At 46.7% G+C, this 26,441-nt stretch overlaps 2 protein-coding genes across 3 annotated transcripts; one reads left to right on the top strand and one right to left on the bottom strand.

Annotated features, from left to right (window-relative positions):
* Positions 1-2,268: 2,268 nt before the first annotated feature.
* LOC149280520 (coatomer subunit alpha-like) lies at positions 2,269-18,184 on the bottom strand. 2 transcript variants are annotated; one of them, XM_089500432.1, is made up of 33 exons: positions 18,145-18,184; positions 17,191-17,304; positions 17,041-17,114; positions 16,879-16,959; positions 16,616-16,692; positions 16,325-16,434; positions 13,458-13,567; positions 13,206-13,305; positions 11,322-11,457; positions 11,149-11,231; positions 10,887-11,037; positions 10,657-10,723; positions 10,497-10,572; positions 10,052-10,134; positions 9,808-9,947; positions 9,496-9,596; positions 9,231-9,384; positions 8,904-9,066; positions 8,536-8,682; positions 8,030-8,219; positions 7,786-7,881; positions 7,618-7,706; positions 7,342-7,465; positions 7,165-7,254; positions 6,978-7,084; positions 6,762-6,839; positions 6,555-6,623; positions 4,765-4,901; positions 4,449-4,635; positions 3,040-3,150; positions 2,787-2,948; positions 2,499-2,693; positions 2,269-2,328 (listed from the first exon to the last, which is right to left on the bottom strand). In XM_089500432.1, the coding sequence occupies exons 1-33, from the start codon at positions 18,182-18,184 to the stop codon at positions 2,269-2,271; spliced, it is 3,702 nt and encodes a 1,233-aa protein (XP_089356558.1). The 2 variants fall into 2 exon arrangements, with proteins under 2 accessions (XP_089356558.1, XP_089356559.1); XM_089500433.1 differs by having other exon boundaries at positions 9,231-9,369; positions 9,511-9,596.
* Positions 18,185-18,407: 223 nt separating this feature from the next.
* Positions 18,408-24,634, top strand: LOC149280519 (nicastrin-like). The gene is made up of 17 exons (XM_089500499.1): positions 18,408-18,495; positions 18,828-18,932; positions 19,097-19,220; positions 19,559-19,677; positions 20,136-20,281; positions 20,574-20,724; positions 20,855-20,961; positions 21,303-21,455; positions 21,661-21,765; positions 21,889-21,966; positions 22,121-22,287; positions 22,902-23,004; positions 23,207-23,299; positions 23,463-23,550; positions 23,835-24,007; positions 24,168-24,380; positions 24,512-24,634. The coding sequence occupies exons 1-17, from the start codon at positions 18,408-18,410 to the stop codon at positions 24,632-24,634; spliced, it is 2,136 nt and encodes a 711-aa protein (XP_089356625.1).
* Positions 24,635-26,441: the final 1,807 nt, after the last annotated feature.

Raw genomic sequence — 26,441 nt, 5'->3', positions numbered from 1 at the left:
ATGGTGGGCATCAGCGCAATCTCCTTATGAAGGGGGCACATTATCATGGTGAAGGGGCGAATTCTCAGGGGGCAGTCGGCACACTTAGGGTAGTTCCACTCACACTCACATCTTACAGAACACGTTTACTTCAGTTTTTTACATTCATGAATATGTTTTATTCCCGTTTCTTGGTTTGTATCTTTGGGGCATCGTGACTTTCGTGGCCTTCGGATTCCTCACGTAAAGCGCTTCTGTTACCGTTTAATACACAATATATATAATAATATATCACAAACCCACCTTAGGTGTGACAGACTCTGGGTCCAAGTGACTCGGGAGCCTGCGTGGGGCGAGACGGGGTGACGGGGTGCGGGGAGACGTATTTATTAGGGCATATTTGGATTCTGGTTAACATTATTAGATGTTTTTGACGTTATTGGCTGTACACGTTATACGTGGAGTTAATGATTTTGTTCTGCGCTGCGTCACATTTCGGGTGCTAAAAGTGGGACATCTGCGTTGGATTAGCCTGTCCTACATAAAAAAAAACCAAAATATACCGGCAGATCGGCTCCATTCAGCCCCCCTGTAGTCGCCCGTTTTGTTTTTTTTTCTATCACCTCACTGTATTACCCTCTACCACTTCTGCTGGGAGGCTGCCCACTTAGCTACCACCTCATGGTAATATAAAATATCGAGACATGTATTTGAGGTCTTGTCAGATCAACACCAATGGATTTCACAGCTCAGTGGCCAGAGGGTCCCATGATTATGGAACAGTGCCAGATAATTGGGACTGTTCTGCCCACGATGGGACACTTGGGAACATAGCTTGGATTCGCCTTTTTAAATGACGGTAAATCAAATTGACGCACACAGGATATTTTTTTTTCTTGCCGCGCAGAACACAAAGTATATTTAAAGAAAGCAAATGTAATTTAAAACAGGAATCGGTAAAAAAAATAATAATAACCAAATGACATCACAGGAAAGCAGCTATTCTTTTAGGGCCCCTTGGCTACCAGAAACATTGTAACCGCGATTACCGACTTGGCTATGAAAAGACTGGCAGTGTAAACGATTCTGGGTAAATAGAGAAAATTAAGAAATAGATTCAGTACTAAAATTGCTGCCAAGAGGAGTTTCTTGAGTCCGGTGAAAGATCTCTGTACGAAAGAGATGCCGAGAACCGAGGGCCGCGGCGCCACCTGCAGGCAGAGAGGCCGGAGGGAGGGCAGAGGGTATCCGTTAATTCATGAGATTACGTTTCCCCATCGCTTGGGACTTGCTGGCCGGAGACGTCATAAACATTTATATACACGACTAAGTATCGGAAAGCGCCTGTGATTAAACCAGGTGCAATGGAGCGCGTCAGCTGGTCCCCACATTCAGCGGGTGTATAGTCACCCTGTAAATCATGCACCTTTGCATCAATGAATGAATCAATGAATGAATGTATGTATCTGCACAATCCTGGGGATGCTGTTTGCAGTGGAATAGAACACGATGGGTGTTTCACCATCACATATACTCCTAGTGCATCCTTTAATCGTGGTCATATTATATCCTCTTATTAGGAGACCGGAATTCTTTCTAGGCTTCAAAGTTTTCACCTCCTTTTGTTGCCCTGAAGGAAAGACAGGCTAGATCTGCATACTAGATCGGGGAATGAACACTATGACACAGAGCTTGGAATGATAATCGTTATCGGCCGTGTCAATTCTTTAAACTTTCTCCAAATGCAAAATTAAATCTCAGCAGATAATGAAATAGCTAATCTACGTCCAACGTCCTCAACGACCAACAGCCTCACCGAGACAGGAAGCCGTCGATTAATCGCGTATCATCACACCTTGTTCCCTTTACTAGAACTCTGCCATGTCTACAAGCTACAATACACAGGCTACAGCCTCTCTTCATCCACGGGCACCCGACACGTATATAACGAACGGTTTGGGTCTCTTTATTCACTTCTGAAATCCGACCCGGGAAGGCTTTCCAGCTGACGATTCATAAACTCCAAACAAAACCGGGATCGACAACTCCCGACAAGGAATAGAACATAAGTTTTTAGATCCTTTTTTTATTGGCTTTAAAGGAATACATGTTTAATGAGGAAAAGCACGTTTTCTGCTACGCCTACATTACAAGATCATCGTACGAGCTTGGATCAAATAACAGGAGGAGGAGGGAGACAACGAAACGTCACGCTACGTGCAACATACATCGTACACGCCACGCGGAGCAAACACGCAAACGTGAGCCAAGATCAAGGGACACGGCCCGTTAGCGGAACTGTAAGAGGCTGATCCTCAGGCCAATAACATCCTTTCCGATTTCCGTTACCTGGGGGGGAAAAAGCAGAGGATAAGATAAGGAGCCATGCATGTCGGAGGTGTTGGACATGGTAAGCCATTGTAGATGAGGATTTCTTTGGTGTCGTTTAAATCATTCTGTTGTGCGACGTGTGGGAGTTACTTAGCTACAAGACAAAGAAAGCCCCCCCCTTTGCTTACCGTCGTGACCCTGCAGGTCTGTCCTTTGAATTCAGGGCAGTAGCATGCGCCGCTGAGGGGACATTTCTCCACCGGCTTCCCTCGGTATATGGGCCGGTACGAGGCCGCACAGATGTCAAACGGATTGTGCATGTCGTAGTTCAGCTGGTAGGCGTCTGTGAGGTTCTTCTCGCAAGCGGACAGGATCTTCCGAGTCTGGCGAGAAGAACAGAGAGGGCGTTCATGATGAGGACAACGAGGCAAACTGATCCGAGAGCCACGTGTCTCGGCCCAAGCGGCCCCCCTTACCTGTTGAGCCACCTCTGGCTTGGGCCCCAGCTCCAGGAGTCGCCTGGCAAAGGCAGCGGCTGTTTTAAAGTTCTTGAGTTTGAAGAAGAGGTTGACGGCTGTTCTCAGCACCAGGATCATGTGTACCGGCTGCAGATTGGAATGAGTGAAGTATGCGGCCATCTGCGGGAGAGACGTTTAGAACGTTATCCATCCGATGCAGAGGAGAAAACAAAATGATAGCGACGACCTTAACACGATCCGGCCTGCTTACCTCGCAGATGCGTTTCTGCTGCTCCAGAGTCTCTTTGGGGAGTTTCTTTCTTTCAATTTCCATGGATAATCCTACAATGTATTCCCGGCAGATGGCTATTAGCTGTTGGGCCTGCAAAAAAAAAAAAAAAAAACTTGTCTAAAAGTTTGGCTTTCGCTGCTGTTTGGACATTCTTGTGAAATGATGTGTTATTGGTCTGGGGCGGGGGTCATGCTCACAACTTAAAACAGAAATATTTTAAGAGGACACGGTAGGAAAATAGTGGATATTCAAGACAGAAACGCAAGAACACTTTCGGAACACGGCAAGGATGTTTTCAACAGAGGGATCTCGACCGACATTAATGTTTTACAGGATAAGGGGCATTGCAGCGACAGACCTTTGTAACTAATAACACGAGGCAGCAGGCTTGCTTGCTTTATAATAATGAAAATAACACAAAGGACAGGAGCCGCGTAGTGATTTGTACGCAGCAATGCAATCGCCAACTGGAGCCAGAAGGGACGCGTTTACCGTTGACCTAGTAGACTAGGTATGCATGTGTTTTCCTTTATATTCCAGTAAAGAGGATGAGGGGTCAGGGGTTAAAGTCCTCTTCCCTAGGTAGCACATGTTTTTAATAGACAAAAACTTTTCTTACATTAACCAGTATTTTAGTACAGGGCTCGACAAATCCTAGGTGTTTGTCAGCCTGTTCTCGCGGGGGCGCTGCTGCTGCTGTCTGCCCCAGGAGTCTGGGCAGACAGCACAGCCACTCAGAGCCCGCCCCCGAGCCTGAGATCCCTCCCACGGAGTGATTCTGTAGGCTGAAAACGCGATTGCAGGAAAACCTGCAATCGCGTTTTCAGCTGCCACAGGCAGCTTCAGGAAAGGGGGTTGAGTGTTGATTGACACAACATCCCCCTGCTGCCTGATCGATCCATGAGAGCGACAGGGCAGCGTTAACCCCTTCAATGCCGCAACAGCAAAAACGAGCCCCCACAAGCCCTGTGATGACTCCTGTCTCCACATGAGTGGATCGCTCCATGAGAGCGACAGTGCAGCGTTAACCCCTTCAATGCCACAATTGTGTATGACACATTCGTGGCATTGCAGGGGTTAACATTTGTCCCCACAAGCTTGTGGGGACTAAATATGAGTCAATGCTGTGCTCCAATGGAACATCAGCATTGAAAGCGTTAAGAAAAAAATTCAAAACCCCCCCAAAAAACAGCACTGACCTGAAAGTCCAGGGTGCTTCAAGGTCAAATGCTGTGAGTGGGCTGATGATCAGATCACTCCTGACCAACTGTTTAAAAAAAAAATCCTGACTCCTAAGTTTTTTAGCTGGCACCTAAATTCACAACAAATTTGTCAAGCCCTGTTTTAGTATTTTATCCAAACACAAGAAATGGTCCAGCTGCCCCCACCTCTGATATCTCCTGCTTGTTGTCCACCACGAGAAGCGGCACACTTAGGAGGATGAGCCGGAACTTCTCGACAGCCTCTTCAAATTTGCCGGATGTGGTGAGCTGGTAGCAAAGCTGCAGCCGCTGGATGAGGTCGCTGAGCTTCAAGCCGACTGCAGGAAGTCCGTTCTTCAACCCGGCGTCCTTCCTGAAAACAGGAAAGGTGTTTAAAACAAAAAAAAAAGGTAAGATGAAAGGGAACACAACTACTAAATGAGTGATCGCCATTTGATACTGAAGCTGATCCAGTATCCAGCATGAAGAAGAAACACCTTACCAGTTGCGTTGTGGATATCCGTACATGGCGGGGAGGCCGGGCAAAGCTTGGTAGGTACAGCGACCTCGGGAAAAGGTATGCAGGAAATGTTGCTTATATGGCGCAAAGTCAACCACACCAACCTGATCATGCAGCAGCTGAAAATTAAATTAGAAAAATAAAATAAGCCAACTGTGGTTTGCATGTAGTAGGGCAGGGGTGTCCAAGTTTTTTCTGCAGCGGGCCACTTCATCAGAATTGTATACGTGCGCGGGCCGCACTCATTTTTCACTGTGACAAAAAATATGGCCTTTAATAAAATATGCAGATTAAAATAAAGTAAAATGACACAAAACCTTTACTCTTCCTCTCACTGATTTCTGGGCCTTGAAAGTTTTGCGACTACAAATTCAGGATTCCCTAGATTTATTCTAGGGATGAACTAAAATGAAAATTCTGGACAAAAACATTCAGGGTTCACTTAGCCAAAACCGAAAATGACCCCCACCTTTAAAAATACTAATAAAAACTCACATGTTTAATAAAAGTAGGTAACACGCAATTGGACAAAATTAGCAATATGACTTGGCATGATAGGAGTGTGATTGCTGTTAGCCTAGGCAACCAGTAAATGCTGGTACCTAGGCATGATGGGACTGTGCTCGCTGTGAGCAATCACACTCCTATCATGCCAAGTCAGCCAGTACATGCTGGTACAGGGTGGCTGTAAGTGATGTGCAGACCCCATACTGCTGGCAGCATCACTACACAAGGGGGGCAGCTAGCTAGGTTTCAGCATGTACTGGCTGACTTGGCATGATAGGAGTGTGATTGCTAACAGTAGTCACAGTCCCATCATGCCTAGGTTCCAGCACTTACACATCCATCCAGTAAATGCTGGAACCTAGGCATGATGGGACTCTGATTGCTGTTAGCAATCACACTCCTATCATGCCAAGTCAGCCAATACACGCTGGTACAGGATGGCTGTAAGTGATGTGCAGACCCCATACTGCTGGCAGCATCACTACACAAGGGGGGCAGCTAGCTAGGTTTCAGCATGTACTGGCTGACTTGGCATGATAGGAGTGTGATTGCTAACAGTAGTCACAGTCCCATCATGCCTAGGTTCCAGCACTTACACATCCATCCAGTAAATGCTGGAACCTAGGCATGATGGGACTCTGATTGCTGTTAGCAATCACACTCCTATCATGCCAAGTCAGCCAATACACGCTGGTACAGGATGGCTGTAAGTGCAGACCCCATACTGCTGGCATTATCACTACACAAGGGGGGCAGCTGGCCAGGTTTCAGCATGTACTGGCTGACTTGGCATGATAGGAGTGTGATTGCTAACAGCAATCACAGTCCCATCATGCCTAGGTTCCAGCATTTACACATCCATGCTATCACACACACTCATTTATTCATATAATCATTAATTCACAGATTCATTCCCTCAATCACACACACTCATTCAAACACCCTCCCCACCCCCTTACCTGCACTGCAGCTCCCTCGATGACGCTCACAGACTTCAGCAGGGGGCGCGGCCTCCCTCTGCCTTCTCTGCTAAAGCACAGAGGAAGTAGGAAGTCACGTGAACTCCGCTTCCTCTGTGCAGTCCAGAAGACCCTCCCACAAGTAAGTAGCAGGGCTTGAGGTGCGGCTCGTGTAAGATCGGTTGCCCTGGCTGCCGATCTTACGCGGGCCGCACCTCGAGGTCTCGCGGGCCGCATTTGGCCCGCGGGCCGCATGTTGGACGCCCCTGTAGTAGGGTAACTTAATACCGTTTATGGATATCTCACCCGCATTGCAGTTTCAAATGATCCTGCCAGAATATGGTCCACGGGAAGCTGAGAGTTATTGCACCAAGCCTGGGGGGACAGGAAGGAAAGTGTTAAATATCTCTGGGTCTCCATACAAAACATCTTAAAATTCTAATCCTTCACCAAACATAGGCAGAATAACTTAGTGTGACCAACGCGTTCCCGTGAGGAGACTCGCTGTCGTACCTGCGCCGGGCTGCTGCCTTTCGTGGGTGGAACAAAGAACCCATCTTCTGCTGAGCCTGAAGACCCGGAGGGGACATCCTGTAACACAAAAAGGTTTTTTAACCGAAACTTATTAAGACCATCATCGATCATTTTTCCAAGTAATGACGAAGGTTACAAAATACCCGTCCCTTGAATTTCTACCAGAATAAACTATATGACCGCCATCATCCTCACCAGTTCAGGAGGCAGCTCCAAATCTTCTTCCACGTCCCAACCGGCTCCTTCCTCCTGTCCTTTCACGGCTTCCTCTCCAAATGTTTCACCAGCATCAACGAAGCCATCTACAAAGATTTGGCACATGGTTACAAGTCAGCTCTGTCTATATAAACATCCTAAGCTACAGACAGAAACCAGCAGTCACCTTCATCCAACTGCAACTCGGCATCTTCTCCCCAGCCTTCACCTCCGACTGTGTCCACGTCAATGTCTGCCGCCAACGCTCCTCCTTTACCTGAGCAACAATGGTGACAATTAATATCTGTGGGCCTATGAAGACATGGCGACACTATTCAAACGTTGATCAGTAGGCGCTGCTCACTTTTGCTTGAAATGGTTCCTTCAAAGAAGCCCTTTGACATGGTCAGCAATGGCCAGTTGGTGTCCAAGGGCATCACGGGAGGTGGCGGCAGGAGCAGTTTGGCATCTGGGTCAACTTCAGGAATCTAAAGGAAAGCAGACGAGTCTTGGTTGATCCCAGGTCCGTAGCAAGCACCTTTCGACCTGAACAACAAAGCTTTGCACTTCTATTCCATTTTATTGCAATGGGAAAATCCTAAAAATGTCACATCCCTGGAATCTATCTGAGCACACTTACAATCTCCTTTTCCAGGTCAAATGACTCTTTCAGACTTTCTTCTTCATCAGTCACTCCGTGTGTCGCAGCCGTGAGGTAGGCCAGGGACTCTGGAGAGGCAACAGAATTGGTTGCTTAATTCGGCAAGAGAGACAAAGAGAGAGATATCAACAAAATAACTGTACTTACTTTGGCCACAGTTCTTCAGAATCTTCACTCTTTCGTCCACGTCCCCGAGGAACAGGGCGTTCTGGTACTGTCCACTCATGTCCTTTCGGATCTCGGCTTTATCGAGAAAGAAACCCGGGTTTGTTACTACACAATAATATTGTTTCCTTATAACCTATTCTATATTTCAGGATATTACTTTACATCTTTTGAGAGCTGAGAAACGTACCAGGACAACCATTACCCCCTGCCTGCCACCACTCACCAATTTTCATCATCTTGCGCAGTTTTTCCAGGTTCCCGGTAATGACATAGAGGAAGGAGAGCTTGTCGAAGTTCTTGGTGCGCTGATAACACATCTCCACAATCTGGTGGTTCCCCTGTAACAGGGCCACCTCCCCAAGCTTTTCCCAGCAGTTCTTATCATCCAGGGCTTTGGCTGCCTCCAGCGCGATCTGATAGGGACGGTGATACGGTTATAACATATTCAAGTAACCGGGCACAGACAAACATAACAGCCTATGCGTTACTATGCATTACTCCATGATTAACCAGTCCATCAAACCACAGTTAAATGATACACCACAACGTGGCAATTTGACTCTGAAGAAAAGAGGCTCTGTAGATTGATGAATGGGCTGATGAATTTCTCATGAATGCTTCTTTTCAGTGAGCCCCAAAACACAAGAATCTTTAGAATTTAGACATATGATTTCGTATAATGCGCCTTTAGATTGTGTGTGCATTTTATGTATGCTACGTCAGACTCACCTCAATGTTTCCACACTCGAGAGCCAGGCTGAAGCGGGTCTTCTCGTCTTTGACAAAGTGCAGCGCCACCTCGGGGTAGCCTTTCTTCTGGAGGTAGGCAATGATGGACTGACCAACCAGCTTGGCGTTTCTCACCATGTGCAAGACCTGGGTACGAGGAGGCAGCAGATGGGAACCAAGCATTACTCACAAGAAGGCACAGCAATTTCTCCCAATAGCTCTACTTTCACCTAAAAATGCACGCTGAGCCCCTTTTTCCCCCCAATAGCGGCCTTTTTAAAAAGCCGCTAGCAGGGTGGCCCTGAACGTCATGCATTATATGTCTTTGGCATCACAGTGGTACCCCAGGCAAGTACAGGAGCTCTCACCTCATCATATTTTCGATTAATTAGCGCCAACTTAAATTTGAACTCCGTGGGGTCGATGGTGAGCACCCGGGGGCGGCATTCTCTGTCCAGGCAATACACATTGTTACCCTTCACTCTTGTGATGTAAATGGGAAGGTCCAGCGTCCGGATGATCCCATGATCCCTAAAAAACCCAAATACAGAATGAATCACACAAGATTATAGATACCAGCAACACACTTACAAGCTGAAACGTAAAGAGCACAGGCCAAATCTTTTGTTAAAAGTCCTGGTATGTTCTATAACTTCAAGAGCCACCATTAACCTGGCTGCGCTGAGCGGACATACCCAGTGGTGAGCGCGTATTTGATGTGATTGCTGGTGGTGTAGATGAAGACCCCGCTCTCATCCCAGGCTCCACTCTTCACTCGGATGTTCTCATGGATGTTACAGAGGGATTCCAGCTTCCTGTTGCAGATCATAATGGCTGAAAGGACAAAGGCTTATTATAGGGATCTTGCATAACTAGATATAAAGTTCTACATACCGCTAGTTAAACAATGTAACCAGAATGACCAGAAAGGTATAGCATTAGATTTATGCGTATTCTAGCAAAATGTATGCTTACCGTGTTTGGCCAGAAGAGCCACATGAGACATATCTGAGGACCAGATGACATACTTCACTTTGGAGATCTTCACAGAGGCCAGAGTGCTGCGACGTCAAACAAAAAATACAAGTTAATAAGCAACATACTGCGGGAGAGCTGGACTCGTCGGTCAACGGTCCCACTCATGTTAAACCCACTCTAAAAACCCCAACAGATCTGACCCTCGTCTGGTTGAGGCTTACTAATGCCTAGGATCTCTGCCGTCCAAGGTTACTACTAACAATACCTTGAAGATTACCCTATAGAACCCCATACCGTTTCTGTTGCACGTCGAACAGGGTGATGGAGTCAACATCCCTGAGGAGCAGGTTCCCCGTTCCAGAGTAGAAGATCTCGTCACAGTTTGGAACCTGGACCTTTTTCGTGATTTCATTTTTCAGGTTCTTTATAAGAATCTGTGGCGTGGAAGAGTCAGGAGAAGAAAAGGGTTATTGAACACATTCACTGGTAAAGCTTATGGTTATTTGAGGCACGAGACACACACAAGACTATCGCTCACCGAATGCATGCGATCCAGGACGGCAAACCTGTTGCGTGCCACCCACACAGCTGTCAGGCCAGAGGACCTCTTCCCTTCCGGAGCTGCCAAGAGGGGACACAAAAGGACAGCAATGAAGACCATAAGTGGTCCATGAGCTCACTACTCTTTGTGGGCATTATGGGGATGCGTGATTAGCCAATCACTCGTAACAGTTGCCTATTGCACGAGGCCACCAATGATGGTTTTTAAGTTCTAAGTAAATTAAAATGTCCTTTGTTCTCAAGTCCCTAATGGGAACCTGCCATGCAACAGCAGGCCTGGATAAAGAAATACTCTTACGGTTATAGACATCTTATCCATTAGTTTTAGCTGGAGAGATTTCTTGCATGAAACGCACATGGCAATCACGTGTCTATATGCCAAGGGTCTTAATGTGCAAGCCCGGTATACGCCAAGCTCTTACCATCGGGGTTCTGGGAGTCGGAATCTTTGGGGATCGTGTACAAGTCGTAGGTGCTGTTTTCGAGGTTGCTGGCTCTCTGTAAGAGGAAAGTACATTTTACAACATATCACGTTGGCTCTAGATCTTCGGACTTTATTATAGCAATTTTAGCTTTGCTTACGGTGCACAGCAGGACCGCGTTTTCAGCTGGATTATAAGACATGTTGAAGACGGGGAATTTGGAGCCGCTAAAACGATAAAGATAGAGACTTCGGAAAGAGCGCCCTAGCAATATCTCATAAGCAGTAACCCGTTATCTCCCACCCAAATAATAATGTCCCGTTCAACAGACAGAAAAAGAAAAGAACCCAATGACCGCTGATTACTTCAAGAAGCATCCATCATCCTCACCTCCTCAGCTGCATGACAGCCACATCCTTGGAACTGTTGAAGTCCAACTGGCGGAGGAACCTGTCCTTCACGTAATACAAGATGTTTCCATGCACAGCATAAGCAGGACGCTCTCTCTCCAGCTTAAACACGATCATTCCTCCATCGTGGCCTGGAACGCAGAGAATAAAGACGCTTACAGAACGTAATCAGCGAAGACAAGAATCAGATGGGTAAATAAGATCATTCGTACAGAAGAGGAAAAGAGAAACCACCAACTCACCTGCTGCAAAAAGGTTGAGGTTGGGGTGCGCGGCCAGCACCCAAAACCGGTCATGATCTCTACGGAAAGTCTGAACACCCGTCCTACGGAGCAGAGACAAAACAAAGTGGTGTAAAGAGACGTTTATTGGTATAGACGGCACACAATCGTTTTTAGGACTCCCGAAGGCTCACCGTTTAGACATGTCCCAGACGCGTATGCTCTTGTCCTCTGAATTACTGAGGATCAACTCCTGGCGAGGATGAAACACGGCGCAGGAGACATTGTTATAGTGTCCTCGGCAGGTGTCCACTTCCCAAGCTTTGGACTCTGGAAATGGGACAGAGAAGAAAAGACCTGCTGATCGTACCACGCGGAAGACTTTAGGACTCGCACAAAACCACCGCTAGCAATCATCGGAATCCGGCCGTAACGGTTATTCCAAGTTCTCAGAACAGCTTTGTGCGTTTGGTCAGTCAATCCCAGCACGTCTCCCACGAGCCAAGTTAATGAACCAGTCCAGACACAGATTAGCCACGCATTCAAATGTGGAACCCTCCAAGTCATTAACACTCCATACACTACAGATCAAAGGTTTGGGGTCGCCATGTGTAAGAAAGAAATCCAAATTTTGTCCAGCGCAGACGGAGTTAATGTTGGAAATGTCTACTGTAGCTGGAAACGGCTGCTTTTTTAATGGAATAACTTCATAGAAAGCACTTTCTGTGATTATCTTGTCCTTGTTTTCCATAAAAACAGCTGAGTGACCCCAAACCTTTGAACGATAGCGCGCATGTTCTTCACATTTTATAGACGTGTGGAGTAAATCCTAATCCTCGCCGACGCCAAGTCTTACTTACTAGTTTATGGGAAACGCATCGCTATATTGAGATTTCGTGCGGTGCCTTTGAGGGTGGACAGCTTTGAACATCTGTCCCTTTAACCAGTAACTATTTGCCAACCATGACCACTTATTTTGCCTCTCATCTCATCACTACTATTGGAACAGATGTTGGTCAGACACGGACTAGCGTATCGAGAACTCCGGTTATTAAAATATACAAGAAGGCAGCTTCTGGATCTCACGTTCCCAATTCCTAAATCACTATTTCTAGTGTTTCCTCCAGCCCAAAAGAAATTAAGGGGAGGAAAAAAAAAAAAGCAAAACATCACGTGCATCTGCCAACTGGGCCAATGACCTAGAACATTAGGCCCATTAAAAAAAAGGCAGGAATAATGCAGAAATCTCACTGCACCACTAGCGCGGAATCACTGCGGTGTTACTGTAAACCGTAATGTGAAATGTGGTATAACTGAATATACTCCCAGCAGAGGTGGTAACGTTTACGCTTAAAAACCAAGCCACCGAGAATAAACATGCAGGAAGCAGAAAGAGGCTCGTCTCTTCTCTGTGCTGGGAAGCCTGGCGGCCCATGGCTCAACAATTTAGCTGATAAAAGAGTAATATCTCTTTAACCCTGCAGAGTAACAGATTCCACTGCCGGAGGGAGTCAATTATCATTAATCTACATGACTGACAGGCCAGTAATACTACAGTGATCGGCACCTACACACATGCTGCAAATGGTATTAACTCATGCAGGCACCTCTGGGCAGGTCTAACGGACTTGGCCCTGTACATGGCATAGCATTGTCTGGAAGATAAGCAAAATGCATGTTTTAGCCCCAAAACCACAAACCAAGAAATGCCCTAATCCAGTTTTTAAAGCTACCTAACCACGCGGTGTAGATGGGGAGAGGGTCTTTGGGTAGTTTTTAAATCTCACACTTAAAATTAAATCAGGGATTCTGGGGACATAAAAGAATCTTAAACCGTTTAAAAAGCATTAAAACACAGCATTTTCCTTAAAATACTTGGTGACTCACTGCCTTTTTTTCATTTATAGATGTCCAAGACAATTGGTGGACCCCAAGTAAGTTGGGGGGGTGCGTCCTTTTAGCTTGGAGCCCGGCACAGAAGAGGGCACTAGAACTGATACCAAGCCTCCTGAAATGTCTTTAATCACATAGTGCTGTACGGCATCTCTAAAGCACAGCGGCGGGGTTTCACCACTTACCGTTCATCCGCCAGATTTTGACCTGTCTATCATCTGCTCCTGACACAATGAGGGGCATTGTGGGGTGAAAGGCTGCCCAATTTACACCACGATCATGTCCCTGAGGTAAAGAAAAGAGGCAGGTAAGGGTACAGATGGATGTTTATGCCCAGGGAATTAGGGCTACAGATCCTTCAGGGAACCAATGGAACACGAGACCTCTGCTTGGCCAAAGTGACCGGAGAGGACATTCAGCACACACTCTCAGAATACCTCCAGAACATGCTTTACAACAGCATCCGTGGTCCCAAACAGATCAACCCCGGTGATTCCACGGACGTCGGATTCCACCGCTCCAGGAGAAAGGTTTTTCTTCCTTAGGCCTTTCCATGAGGGGAGAGAACGTTAAAACCAGACAGTAGGTAGCGGAAAAGCAAAACCTGGGACTTAATAACCAACAGCCTTACCAATTGCACCAAGCGAGCAATTTGCGTCCAACAGAATTTGTAAACGGATTTGTATTATTAGGTAAATAAAAAAAAACCCGCTAAAGGTTGGTTTATGTTGTTACAGGGAAAAAAAGCTCACCACATCCCTAATTCATTCGAAATTGTCCAAAACGGAAAAAAAAGGATTTCCTGGCCCCCCAGTGCTAAAGACAAAGGCAGAGTCATGCATGGACTCATCGGTGACCTACAAGCTCATGGCATGAGAAAGCTGGAGCTCAGTCATTAAAAAAAAAAACTAAACCCTTAAAAAATTTTAAATAAATAAAAGCTGTAATAAAGCTTTAACCCCCCCCCCCCCCCACAAATATTTGGAGTTCCTCCCTTTCATCAATCTTGTTAAGGGACAAGGTAATAAATACCTAAACCCCTGAATGTAGTTCATTCCCAAGGTAAGGAAATTATATTGTAATAATGATTTAATTTTCAACCCTTTCAGTCCTCTTAAGACGTACCTGTATGTCCTTAAAACCTGTGTCAAGAAGCCCATTAGGACGTACCAGTAAGTCCCCGCCGCTACAAGTGTGATCCTTCTGTCTATTGACAGCCTGGACTTGTCTAAAAATATGTAATATGTTGTAGTACGTAATAAAAAACGGATGTGCCCCTCTTATACATAAAAAATATGTATGTAGGGAATGACTAATCAGCAGATTATTTTCACTATTATGTATTTCTATGGATTTAAAAGACGGCTCCGTTTTTCATGAACAAAATAATGTATAGTTTGGAAAGGATAAATCATGGTTTTACAAACATATGGTAAAATATATATTTTTTGGTCCTCGGGTTACAAAAACCTCTGTGTCTGAAGAGGTTAAAAGTCTACCATCCTATTTGCTGTACGTTATCGTTTTAGAGTGCATCGTGGACATTGGCGACATTCGAAGCGGGAGAATGAGCAGGTGCTTATTGCGAAGGATGGAGGATGACGTGGAATCCCTCTGCTGACCACGGCAGTGGCACATATGGAAAATGTCTGTAACTGCGCAGATAGAGAGGGTGGAAAGTACACGCAGGATGGACCAGCTTACTGCGGAAACGTGGAAGGGTGAAATGGAGATGGTCAGCGGATTAATAACCGGGGTAATAACGTTAGTCAGCGCGATGGCCTGCTGCATGCACAGTCTGCACAAGGGTTAGCTTGGGAAATTAAAACCATGGAGTTAGCAACATGGACGCAACTCTGATCCTGCGGTTACCACGGAGGAAACCTCTAGTTAGAGTCCTCCACCTTGTAGAGGAAACGGTTTTCAAGGCTTGCTCGACATTTTAGCAACAAACTAATTTTGACCTCGCATGCAAGTTTCTTTTGGATGAGTTCTGCGTATTATTAGGTATTAAAAAAATAATAAAATGGGTTAAATTCCGGGTTTAGCATAACCCTGGCCAGATGTGCCTGCCTAACACTGCGAACGTCTAGTATGTGTGTATATAAATGAATTTTCAGTTAAAGGAACGGGTGAATTAACCTGTCCATAAGCCGTGTAGGAGCCATGTATCAGATAAAAGCAGCTTTAGCACGACAAACACACGCTCACAGTTATAACGTTACAGCCAGACTCCACGAGAACGGTTAAGGCTCAAATAAGACGAGTTAAGGAGTTACAGTCACATGCTGGATAACGATCACAACGTTACATTGTTTGAATGTACTGTCATTAGTATGGCGATCGCCGTAACAGTGTTCAGTATACAACCCTTGATGACGGGACATGCAGTTCTCGCTTATTATAGCCACGCAGCATGCGTTTCAGAGCAGAAACATTATGGCGTCCAGGTGGACGAGAGGCAGAGGTAGTTTCAGAAAAGAAAAGAAAGCCCTCCAAGTGAAAAGGAGGGAGGCGGAGGATGACGAAGAAGAGCAGGCAGGCTGCTCCTCTCCCCCAAACTCACGCCGGACGCATCTGGTCATATCTGCCATGTCCTTTAAAATGAGTAGCCTCCCCCACTCAAAACTGCATCGGAGGCTGAGGGCATACATCACGCAATGAATTCATGGATTCTTTAGTCGAAGTTGATACTTATATATGGCCACCGCACAAAAAGAAAGAGGTAAAGTCGATAAGCTTTTGGAAGCTTAGATGGAAACCTCTCACACGACTTTGCATCTTTTACCTTGGCTGAGGGTATAAACTTCTGCTAAACACTCCATTTGGCTCTGGTTAATAGGACCATTTCTAGCTTCAGAAAACAGATTCAAAGACCACCCTGAACACTAAAGTTGGCCATGAACTAAGTAGGGCTTGGGTGCTAACAAAGGCCAAGTGGGCTTTCTCTGGGACTACATGGTGTCTATCAGGCCTAATGACAAGCATTTCTGTTCTGATATGAGGGAGTGCAAAGGTTAAAACACAGCCGCTCCATGTCAGACGCCTAACAGACATCCATAAAGGGGATAGGCCAAAATTAGATCATATGGGGCATGCAGATTTTAAACCATACAAAAGCTTTGCACTGCACACTTGTGCTTTAAAATATTGCCAGCCAGCCAGCTATAGCGAGTGTAATAGCGGGCGCAACATTTATCTACTGGGCAAGAGGTACCACTGTCCTATAGGAAAAGCCAAACGTTCTAATGCAGTTTTGAGTGGGCAATAACCACGAGGAACCCACTCGACCTGAGCAGCTCACCAGAAATATCCCAGACGCGCACAGTCTGGTCCAAGCTGGCGGATACCACCAAGTCCTCCGAGGGGTGGAACTGCGCACACATCACGTAGTGGTTGTGACCGGTCAGGACACTGCAGGGAAGAAGAAAAAAAAAAAAGTTTGTTGTTAGAACGCGGAATAAAATTCCACATGAAATAAAAATATTGGTACAAAAAGGTTCTAAAACCTCACAGCAATTAGCTCCAAAAACATAACCCATAGGATTAATATCGCGGTTATTTTGAGGTCACTGTGTGAATAGGTTCATTTTACCAGACGCAGGTGCGGGACTGCCAGTTCCAGATGCGAATGGTTTGATCATCAGAGGCACTCAAAATCCAGGGGTATTCCTAGGGGGGGAAAAAATGCGAGACACCGCAGGAAGTAATGAGTGCCCAGGTAATCTGCTTCCCCCATACGTGTTTACAAATATCCTACGATAAAACTATGAACGCATCTAGTTCTGTCAAGGCATAGAGGGTTTAATACCCCCCAAACCCCCAGCATCCCACCGTATTAAAGGAATATTTACTTACATGGTGGAAAAACGTGGTGCGGATATAATCCAAGTGTCCCAGCAGCGTGAAAAGGCAACGCCGGAGCTTGTAATTCCACACCTACAAATAAATACATTTCTTTAGAAACGTGACACATGCGACCGCGTCGTATACGTTATTTGTTTGATGGTCTTCGTATACCTTGATTTTATAGTCATCTCCTCCGGACACAAAAAGCGGCTGCTGCTTGTGGAAGTCGATGCCTCGGACGGGGCCTGCAAAACAAGACCACGTCGTTAAACAAAATATCGATAATAAAACTTTATAAATACCAGCAGACGCTCTTCTCACCATCGTGCTCATCAAACTTGTCAATGAGTGTACACATGCGGTAATCCCACAGCTGGATGACGCCATTGTGCAGGCTGGTGAGTACCCAGGGGCGCTTGGGGTGAAAGCTCAACCCTGAGGGAGGGAAACAGACGCCAGGATTAGACACAAAACATACTATCCGAGCACAAAAAACACCTAAAACCGCCACTTCAGTATTTGGGATGATCTGTCACCGAGGGGTAAATTTACCTCCGGAAAGGAAGTGGGGGTGATCAGTCACTGAGGGGTAATTTTACCTCCAGAAAGAAAGGGGGGATGATCAGTTACCGAGGGGTAAATTTAAATCTGCCAACAAAGTGGGGATGATCTGTCACTGAGGGGTAACTTTACCTCCAGCAACAAAGGGGGGGCAATCTGTTACTGACGGGTAATTTTACCTCCAGAAAGAAAGGGGGGATGATCTGTCACTGAGGGGTAAATTTACCTCCATAAAGAAAGGGGGGATGATCTGTCACTGAGGGGTAAATTTAATTCCGGCAAGAAAGCAGGAAGATCTATCACTGAGGGGTAAATTTAAATCGGCCAAGAAAGCGGGGGCAATCCGTCACTGAAGGGTAAATGATTCCAGAATATAAAGCGGCTCTAATCTCTCAGAGAGGGTACAGTCTGTTCTTATTCTCTTGCAGCAGGATGGAGATTATAAGGCCGATCTCTCACGAAGGGGTCCATTCAATCTTTGAAGAGAAAAATGGGGGACCCTCTAAGGGCGGGGTATCTCCGGCTGCGGGCACTGTTGTTGGCCTGGCTCCTGGGGGCAGATGGCCTCTGTTTTCCTGCATTAGAATACCCAGCCTGGGTGCGGTTGGGCCCGGCAATGGGGCGCACATGCTGCAGCGAAGTACAAGTGCACCCTCTGCTGCCAAGGCCCTCCCCGCCTTGTGCCCTTCCTGCCCCAAGCCCCGTGCCCCGTACCTTTAACCCGGGCAGATTTGGTCTCGAACTTGGTCAGCATCTCCCTAGCTCCTGTCTCAGGCTTCGGCTTCACACGTCACCCTCTCTCCCGGAAGTGCCGCGTTGGAGCCAGAACCCGTCAGCGCGCATGCGCTTCCTATCAACCAAAGAGCTCAAACCAGAGCGCCCTGTACCAACTTCCTCTCTGAACACTGAGGGCGGAAGTTGGGTGCTTTTGCGGTCCGACTGGACCTCTCAGGGCGGAAGTAGCCAAGCAGGTGATCATGGCGGCGGCTGGTACACTGGAAAGAATGGAGGGAGAGGCCTGGCAGGGATGGAGGCGCCTGGGACTCGCCCTGGTGATCTTAGCTGGTAAGAGAGGCCAAGCCCAGAGCCCGGTCGTCGTATTTATAAGCAGAATACTATAGCCATATCACAACAAAATGTCTTCATCAACATTCTCTCACCCCTATTGTTTATCATTCTATTTATTACATATCTATTATAAACTATTAAGTCCGGTATGTGAATACTAAATGGACCCTAAGAATAAGAAACACCGTCCCCAGATCCTGACTTACAGTATATATATATATATATAGATATATATATAAAATCAGAAACTAATGAGGTGATCTGCTGATTTTCTGCCGCAGGTTAATAATAAATCATGTATAGATCATCACGTCTTGTATTCACCGCAGGTTTTTGTCATGGAAATTCCGTGGAGAGAAAGATCTACGTCCCTCTGAACAGTACGACGCCGTGTGTCCGGCTCCTCAATGCCACTCATCAGATCGGGTGCCAGTGTAAGTGACCCGTTAATCGCTGCGCGACCTCGGTGAAAGGAGCAGCTTCTGGCAGAGCTCTGAGCCATGGAATGTCAGAGAATTGTAGATATTCTACAGCAAGTTCTCTCATGGTGACGACGTTGGGATCGTTGTGCAGAATGTAACTCGCGCTCTGTGTTCAGCCTCCAGGAATGGTGACACCGGGGTGATCCACGTGGTGGAGAAGGAAGAGGACTTGGCGTGGGTGGTAGAGACTGGACGCACCCCTCCATACATGGTTCTGCTTGAGGGCAATCTGTTCACCGAGTAAGTAACGAGCAGACGTAGCAGGAGTCATAGCTTCTGCGAGAGAGATTGAAGTTATTTACACTTCTCATAAAACGGCGTCTGTCTGTTGAAGTAGAGCTTGCGTTCCGCGGGTGTCCTACTGATGAGAGCTGATGAGCTGCCGCCGCACACTGATGATGTCAGAGCTCATCTCAGCCAATCAGCTCTCGCAGTTAGCTGCACGCATTTTTGGCTCCCGGATAGTGGTTCTTCAAGCAGTGATACGCCGGGGTGTTGTTAGAACTCTGAGATTAAAATCTAATTTCTGTGCTTCATCATCTCCAGTGTGGATTGTCAGTTGTCTGTTTTTACGTTAGGGACACGATGCAGAAGTTGAGAGGAAGCTCTCGAGTCTCTGGCATAGCGGTCACGCTTTCCAAACCCAGTCCACCTTCGGGATTTTCTCCAGACCTGCGATGCCCAAACGATGGCTTTGGTAAGACAGCGCTTACTCGGGACTAAGAGAGCTAGAGCCAAAAAAAGAAATGAAAACATAAAGAAAGCTGAAGCTCAAAAATATAGTCACTAATTTATTTCCCGTTTTAAAGCGATATACATTTAAAAAAAAAACAAAAAACGTTTTCAAAGACTAACGGTTTCAATATTAAGGAGAAAAACCCTAAAAAAAATCCTTAACATGACGCCCTTTATTTGGAATTGAATATACCTTTAGTTAAAAAAAAAATCTATAAAAAACAAAAAACAAAAAAAAAAACCTTTATTTTGTACACTTCTTTTTATAAAAGCAAGTATAGAGAGACTGCTAATTTTTGGAATAAATGTCACCATTTTGGGAACTGTTACAGCTTAAGTATTCTTCTGGATACGTTAAGGAGTATCCATTTTTTCCCCGGCGCTTGCCTTTGTGTGCTGATCCACGTTGTGTTTCCGCAGGCGTGTACACCAGCGATCACGGCGCTCAGTACGCTCACTGCAACAAGACCGTCTGGAACCCTCTGGGAAACGGCTTTTCCTACGAGGATTTTGAGTTCCCAATTTTTCTGCTCCAGGATGAGAATGAAACGGAGGTCATCAAACAGGTGGGCTTCTGCACAAGCGTCACAACGTACAGGGGGCTCGGTCCAGGCGGAACACTTTGATAAGTGATGTATCGTGCGATGCCCTGTAGTTACTTTGAGTTGCCCCTCGTTTAAGGTTCTTTATTAGTCTTCGGACCCCACTGTGGGTCTGTCACCCATTCATCAAAGTGACGGAGGCTACAATGTTGGTGGGTTTCTTTGAGAGGTCAGCATTATAGTGACAAAGTATGAAAGGGAACACTAGAAATCCCCCCCTAAACGATATTCTACTTCTCGCTTTCTGTCTCGGCAGTGCTACAGAGACCACAACATCCCCCGGAACGGCAGCGTGCCCGCTTACCCTCTGTGTGCCATGCAGCTCTTCTCGCACATGCACGCCGTCACCAGCACCGCCACCTGCATGAGGAGGAACTCCATACAGACATCTTTCAGCATTAACCCAGGTGAATACAAAATGATTTTTTAGTGCTGGGCCTCTGCTCGTTGTGTGGTTTGACCGCCGTGGTGAATGCTTGATATTGGCTTTTGTCTCTGGCCCCCTCTATACGCAAATCCCTTGCTGTCTCCTAGAAGTGGTGTGCGACACTCTGGCCGGGTACAACGTATGGAGCACCCTCCGACCCGTCAACGTCTCCGGCACCCTGGATCCAGAAGATCAAGTCATAATTGCAGCAACAAGGGTGAGAGGGGGAATAATAAACACAATCTGACAGCTTCTGTCACGCCGGAGAAAGAAAGGAGTTTTTAATAAAAGAAATGAATTCTGCCCCGTCTGTGTAAACGCAGAGGGTTTCCTACTCCACCAGGATGCACGTTGGTTTGAGTTTCGTGGGATAAATACCATGTGAATGGGGGAAGTAATTGTTTGCTTCCCCTGCCGGATGGAGAACACTGCAGACAATATTAAGTAGTTCTTGCAATATATGGTAGCTGCATGGCAGACTACACCTGAAACCAAGGTAGAACGCAGACTCACGCACTGGTGGAGCGACAGTTTCTTTGACGTTCTTCTGCCCCACAGATGGACAGCCGCTCCTTCTTCTGGAACCTGGCCCCGGCGGCGGACAGCACGGTCTCCGGACTGGTTGCCCAGCTGGCTGCTGCGGAAGCTCTTCATAAGCTGCCTGACGTACTGTCGCTGCCCAGGAATATCATGTTCACGTTCTTCCAAGGGGTAAGGCTTGAGGACACGCAGCATTGTGTTTACAGACGGTGTAACTACAAAGAAATGGGTAAATCTCCTAAAATCTGTTTGGACGGTATATAAAACTCACCGCTCCGGCTGAACAAAACCCGGGATCGGCAGCAGAGGATTTCCGCTAAAATCCCGACATTCCTCCGTGCCGCTATCTGACGGGTAATCATTTCTCACCGTGCAGGAGGCGTTTGATTACATTGGCAGCTCCCGGATGGTCTACGACATGGAGAAAGGACGCTTTCCCGTTAAACTCGAGAACATCCATTCGTTTGTCGAGCTCAATCAGGTACAGAAATCACGGCTCTGGTAACATATTTACGGCCCGTTGTGCAAATAATAGGAGGGTTCCGGTGGGCCTTTTATGTGATTGCTTCATCAGTAAGCCCGGGGTTTCTTGCTGTGCCTGCAGGTAGCGTTGAGAGAGAATTCGAACCTGTGGCTTCACACCGACCCTGTATCCCGGAATAACGCGACCGTAAATACGGAGGTAAATCCCGGACATTTCCCTCAATGAATGGAGGTGTTAGGATCACATTTCGAAGCAACGTGGTCTTTCTGGTGGCAATTATCAGGGTTACTCGGGTAGTCGGGCTTTGGGGATTCGCTAAACACCACTCTCTCTCTCTCTCCTGTGCTTCCAGGTACAGCAGCTCGTCCAGGCCCTGCTTAACAGCAGTGTGGCCAACGTCACCGTACAGGAAGTGGACCAATCTCAGCCACTTCCTCCGGCTTCCTTTCAGCGCTTCTTGAGGGTCCGAAACATCCCTGGGGTGGTGCTGACCGACCATCAGGGGGCTTACAGCAATAAGTAAGATTAGCACTGTGGGGGAACAGGGAATGAAGGCGGTAAAGTGGCCTCCAACCCATTCCATGCCGCTTCTAAAGCTGGAAGCCCCCAATATTCCTCCATTCAATGGCGTTTACACATCTCCGTAGGCAGGATGGGCCACTTGTCTAGAAGCTCCTAACCTAATTGTGAGCGAGTTTGAGATTGTGGGAATGGTGTCCATGCGCCACACTGCAGGATGGCAGTTCGTGGTGCCCTCCAGTGGGTGGCAGGGTTTTTTTTTTTGAGATATGAAGTTGCCTTCTGCACCCACCTTATCCTTCATCTAATAGGGTTCGCTACAGCTCCCAAAGTGTAAGATTCCAGAGTCTCGGGCGAGTGCAAAAGTCAGGCAGCAGAGACTTCTTTCTTGTATGGCTGTTCCTCATTTGTCTAACGAAGGCAATCGTGGAAAATAATTTTGTTTCCCAGCCAGGTGTTGCATATTTGTGGCTCGTAAAGCTATGGCTTTGATATGAAACGGGTTTAGTCACTTAATATGCGTCATATTGTGTTATGGTGCCCGGGCTCACCAGTAGAGGGCACTGTGGGTTTAAATGCAGCTTGAGTAACACCACATATTCCGTCCCGTACAGATATTTCCACAGCATGTACGACACGGCTGACAGCATCCACATGGATTATCCGGATGGTCTGTCTAAAGAGGAGGCGCTGGAGTACGTTACAGAAGCCGCAAAGGTGAGACAGACAAGTAACTGTTTAATATCGTGCCAGTGGGCAAGGATACAACATGTTCTTCAACCTGTCTTAAGGGGACACAATGACGACATCAGCTTATTGGAACTCCGCGGTGTCTTTTATATGCCTTGTGTGCGTCTTTGCGTAGAATGCGATCCAAGATGTCGGGTGTCTTGCAAGTCTGACGCTCTGTATTTTGCAGTCTCTTGCAGACGTGGCTTCTGTGTATGCCACCGCCCTGTACCGGCTGGCTGGAGGGAAGGACACGTCCGCCATCAAGGCAGATCCCAAAACGGTAAATTCGCTTTCCCCTATTCAGCCATTCAGCAGGCGCCCGTTTCTGCCCTCCGGATGGGGACGCTAGGCGTTGATGTCACGTGACAGCTAGAATCCGTTCCGCGTCCAGTTGTCTGTAGGCCTTGGTATAAGTAATAGGAAGCATTACTGTTTTTCTGCAGGTCACCAAGATGCTCTATGGATTTCTGAAGATGTCCAACAACAGCTGGTTTCAGTCCATTATTAAGGCGGATTGGAAGAGCATTCTGGGTAAGGACAGTGTGTAGAGTGTCCGTGATGGGGACATCTCCCTTGTAAACACTAAAAGAGGCTCCTTTCGATGGTCGCTCACCTTCATGATGCACGCCAGTGCAAAGTACATGAATCAGCAATAAAGTGATGGGGGATTGTCAGCCTGGATTCAGTAGGGGAGGATCATAGGAGTTGTAGTTTACAGACCGATGGAGAACTAAAGGTTGCTTGCACTTGCTCTGCTGTCGTGCCTCCCATCGGCTCAGTAAAAATCTTGTTCTCGCTATGTCTTCCGCCTCTAGAAGAGACTCCGTCTCAGTATTATGTGACTGCCAACTTACAAGGCACCAGACCGTCCCCCAACAACTCCACCCGCTTCCTGCTGTCTGTGCTGGCCAACCTCACCGGGACGGTGGTCAACTACACCAAGGAGGAGTGCCAGAGACCCGAGAAGGCCGCCGATTCCAGGAGAGAAGTAAGCAGAGATCCCCTTAATCCAGAAGAAACGTCCCTTTTAATGTCTCCGAAACGATCCCAGTACATTAGCCGTTGCGGGCCACATGCTTATCCTTTGCCTCGTGTTAGCAGTGCCTGATCTGATCCGGATTACATGCCTTGTTTTGTTTTCCCATCAGCTGTATGATTACTACTGGGTGCAGGGTCCTCTTGACGTTAACATGACCTCCAGGCTCCCATACTGCGTGAGGACCACCATCCACAGCCACCTGGCGGAATCTCCTGCCTTTGAACTGGGACAGTGGGATTCTACGGAATACTCCACGTGGACGGAGAGCCGCTGGAAGGAGGTCAGGGCCCGCATCTTCCTGGTTCCCAGTCACCAGTTAGAGGTGAGGAAGAGCTTGCGCATGCGCCATGATATAACCAACAGAGGTTCTTTTACTATACGCCAGTGAGACTTTAAAGATAACGTCTTCACGCGTGCCAGGTTAGTAATATCCATTCTCTGCTCGTCCCGCAGGTCATCACACTGGTCGTAGGCATCGCCATTTTCCTTGTATCTCTCGCCGTCACATACTTCATCAACGCCAAGGCAGACGTTCTGTTCTCCAGCAGTCAAGACACGGGGAACGTGGCCTACTGAAGCCTGCGATCGGGGCGGACTGAGAGCTAAAGCTGGCAATGGCTGGGCACCGATGCCTGCTTCAATAAACAGCCACACTGGAGGAATATAGGACTTTTTTTTTTTAAATATATATAAATACCGGTTGATGCAGCATTTTCACGATTTAGGGAGAAATATGCTGTTTTTCTTCTAAAAAAACATGTGAAAGGCTGCGTATGGATGAGTGTCTTGAAAAGAGAACGTTTAGCCATTACACGGTTTCTTGTGACCAAACGTGGCCTTCGATTGGCTTCTTTGTAAGATGGAAGATTTGGGAGTTTTGCAAATATGGAGGGGTTTCCAATGCAGTAAGAGCAGGGGCTGCTCCAGTGAGTTGGAGGATCTCCTGTGAAGTGAGGCTAAATGATCCTTCTTCACCGGAAAACCAAACCCTGCATTGTGAGCCGTCCCCGTTAACTCCCTGCGTCCGATGAAATATATTACTCCGGTTCGGATCAATATTCAAAAATTACAGAGTTTTATAAATATTGCATCGCGTTTTTGGGGGGGTTACTCCCTTTTTTGTATGTTCTGCACTCTCAGGTATGAGCCACTGAATTTAAGAATAAGAAACATAGGTAAGGTTTTGAATTCCAAATTTCTTCTGATCTCATTAAATTCCCAGAAGAAAGAATTATCGGGAATATCTCGTGATTTTATAATTTAATTCATCTCGCGTTCTTAACAAAAAAAAAAAAAATGCCGTTTATGGTTTTTCTGCTCTTTCTGGTAAACCTCTGGTTTATGGTATCATCTGTTTGAGTGTCGCGTTTAGAACGCTAAATGTTCTTTGTGATATTGTTTTTTGGCTGCTTCCTGAGAATCGTCCCCGAAACTGAATGTTGGCAAACAGGAGTGGGTACTTGGAAAATAAGCTTTTTTGTAACAGCAGATGTTTCACCCACTTTTAATAAAGCGCCTTTTTGGGGGAAGCAAGGTCCGGGGCGTTGTACATTACCCATCATCAGCCCCAGCAGTGTCATCCCAGAACACAATCCATACTTTTATCAGACGCTGGTGATTATGGATTCCTTTATAGATTAAACAGCGTTCTTTTTTTAAGAAGAAAAATGAATAGGCAAAGGTTACGGCCCGCGGAGTGTTTAGCGCCCGAAAGACATATAGCGTTAAGTAATTATCTGAACAGAGGTGTTAATTTGGGGTGATTAAGAGAGAGTCACAATTTAGACTTCAGTGAATTTGAGAGCCGATGGAAAGAGCAGTTCCTGATGCATAGGACCCTGTCAACTAAGCAGTGTTCTACAGCGGATTTAATATACTGCATCCATACATTGTGCTAATAGCACCAAAAGAAACATTTGGTGCCGGTGCCGCGAAGCAGCATGATACCGGGTTGAATTACATTGTAGTGGGTCGTTTCTAAATGTCCTGTGTGCCAGAAAGTAGTTTTTTTTGTCTTTTGATCCGTACATCTGCTTCGGGTTCACACTGGAGATACCTATTAGCTGATTGTGTTGTTAATGCCCAGAATGTCTCACCCCTGGAGCTCTGATCTCTGGCATCTATCACCCCCTATGGACTGTGTCACCCCGTCTCGATGTATCGTATACATGTAGGTCCCCTGTGGAATTGGAGGATATGACTGTACATAATAAAATCTCTTGGATCTGAATGATCGCAGCGCCCTGTGCTTTGTTAAATGGGTTCCGGTTTTTAAGAAGCCGGGTATAGGCTATACAGAGTATTCCCTCGTTATAGAAGGGGTTGTGGCGGGGAAATCAGACGGCGCACTGGGTACTCTTTACTCATTTTATCCCACGCAGTC

The sequence above is a fragment of the Sceloporus occidentalis genome, unplaced genomic scaffold (assembly GCF_023333645.1).
Source record: "Sceloporus occidentalis isolate IW3139 unplaced genomic scaffold, rSceOcc1.0.p SCAF_155, whole genome shotgun sequence".
Classification (NCBI taxonomy): domain Eukaryota; kingdom Metazoa; phylum Chordata; class Lepidosauria; order Squamata; family Phrynosomatidae; genus Sceloporus; species Sceloporus occidentalis.
The sequence above is the reverse complement of the archived record's forward strand: the minus strand, read 5'-3'. Positions and strand labels throughout refer to the sequence as shown.